Source organism: Poecilia latipinna, unplaced genomic scaffold (assembly GCF_001443285.1).
Source record: "Poecilia latipinna isolate Pla-1442-1.1 unplaced genomic scaffold, P_latipinna-1.0 Scaffold3802, whole genome shotgun sequence".
Classification (NCBI taxonomy): domain Eukaryota; kingdom Metazoa; phylum Chordata; class Actinopteri; order Cyprinodontiformes; family Poeciliidae; genus Poecilia; species Poecilia latipinna.
The window spans coordinates 8556-9783 of NW_015116418.1; the positions used below are offsets into that span (position 1 = coordinate 8556).

The 1228-nt window shown below is 42.6% G+C and overlaps 1 protein-coding gene across 1 annotated transcript in view; it reads left to right on the forward strand.

Moving 5' to 3' along the window:
- The first annotated feature begins 624 nt into the window (after nt 1-624).
- LOC106941674 (unconventional myosin-XV-like) overlaps nt 625-1228 on the forward strand; it is an 18061-nt gene continuing 17457 nt past the window's right edge. The window contains exon 1 of the mRNA XM_015024766.1: nt 625-719. Coding sequence (XP_014880252.1) covers nt 625-719 — 95 coding nt within the window. The remainder of the gene's footprint in view (nt 720-1228) is intronic.

The window sequence follows — 1228 nt, forward strand, 5'->3', positions numbered from 1 at the left end:
GCCGTCCTACATGGATTTTTGTGCACTATTTTTACCTGTTAGAGTCTAGAATTTACAGGGTTTTTCTGCTACTTTTGTTATGGAATCTAAGCGCCTGTCGTCGCCGGACTCCGCCGTCCGTTTTTTCCTGCCATAAAATCATCTCCTCCAAGAGGTGAGAGATAGTTCATGAGGTGGGGGTAAGGATTGTCTCTGTGGTCCATCTGGCAATAGAGATAAGATCAGACTTTGGGTGGGTCTTTTCCTTGCTGTGACTATATAACGATGTGATGTGTGTCGTTCAGCGCTCTTTTCTTGACTGCGCTCAGCGAGAAGGGTCTTTGAACGCTTTTGCGTAAAGAAACTTAAAGACAAATATTAATCTTTCTCTTATTATTGAAACAGTTTCTCATTATTTGATCAATGAAACTTCCATAGCAGAAGCTTCAACGCAGGGTAACACTGACAAGTTGGATAATAAAAACACCCGACATCATGCTATATCTTCGCACATTACTTCAGTATTCTTTTTTGTTTTTCTAAGAATTTTTTCGGTATTAGTTGCCTTTGTTTGACAGCAATCCGACAGGAAGAGGGCAGGGAGAGAGGAGCGGGAGAGAAGGGAATGGGACAAGCAAATCGAGGATGGGACTCAGGACTCCAGACTACCCTGGCGCGTATTTTGCCACCTGGGCGGTGCGGAGCGGCAAGAAGACCCAGGGGGAACCGTATCTGATGGGGTAAACACGGATTAACGTAACACTGACTCAGGCACGTGCAGTGGGGGGCGCTGGGGAGGCTTGAGCACCTGCCCCTTTTACTTCTTGCCACAAAGTGCCCTGTTGGTCAAATTTCTTTTTTTTTGTATTATTATTTCCTAAGCCCTCTTCTGACACATAACATGTACTAAAAATATTTGTTTTTGTTGGGTTTTTATGTACACTTCAGATGGGGGACGATTTTGGGTGAAGTTTGGTGAGTCTTTGAATAAGTTTAGACCCTCAAATTTCCATTTTTGGGCAGAAAAGAATGACAAGAAATCCTTGAGCTACAATAGGCCTTTGCAGCACTTTCACTGCTTGGTCCTAATAAAAGTACATTTAGAACATATCCATGTGGGCATATACAGTTGGGTATGAAGCCCAACTGTTGCAATTTTATGTTTACTTCATGACTTCAGTTTCTTGAAGTCATGAAGTAAATGGGTAATTCTGAATGGCAGGCAGGCTTATACATGTTTCTACTTATA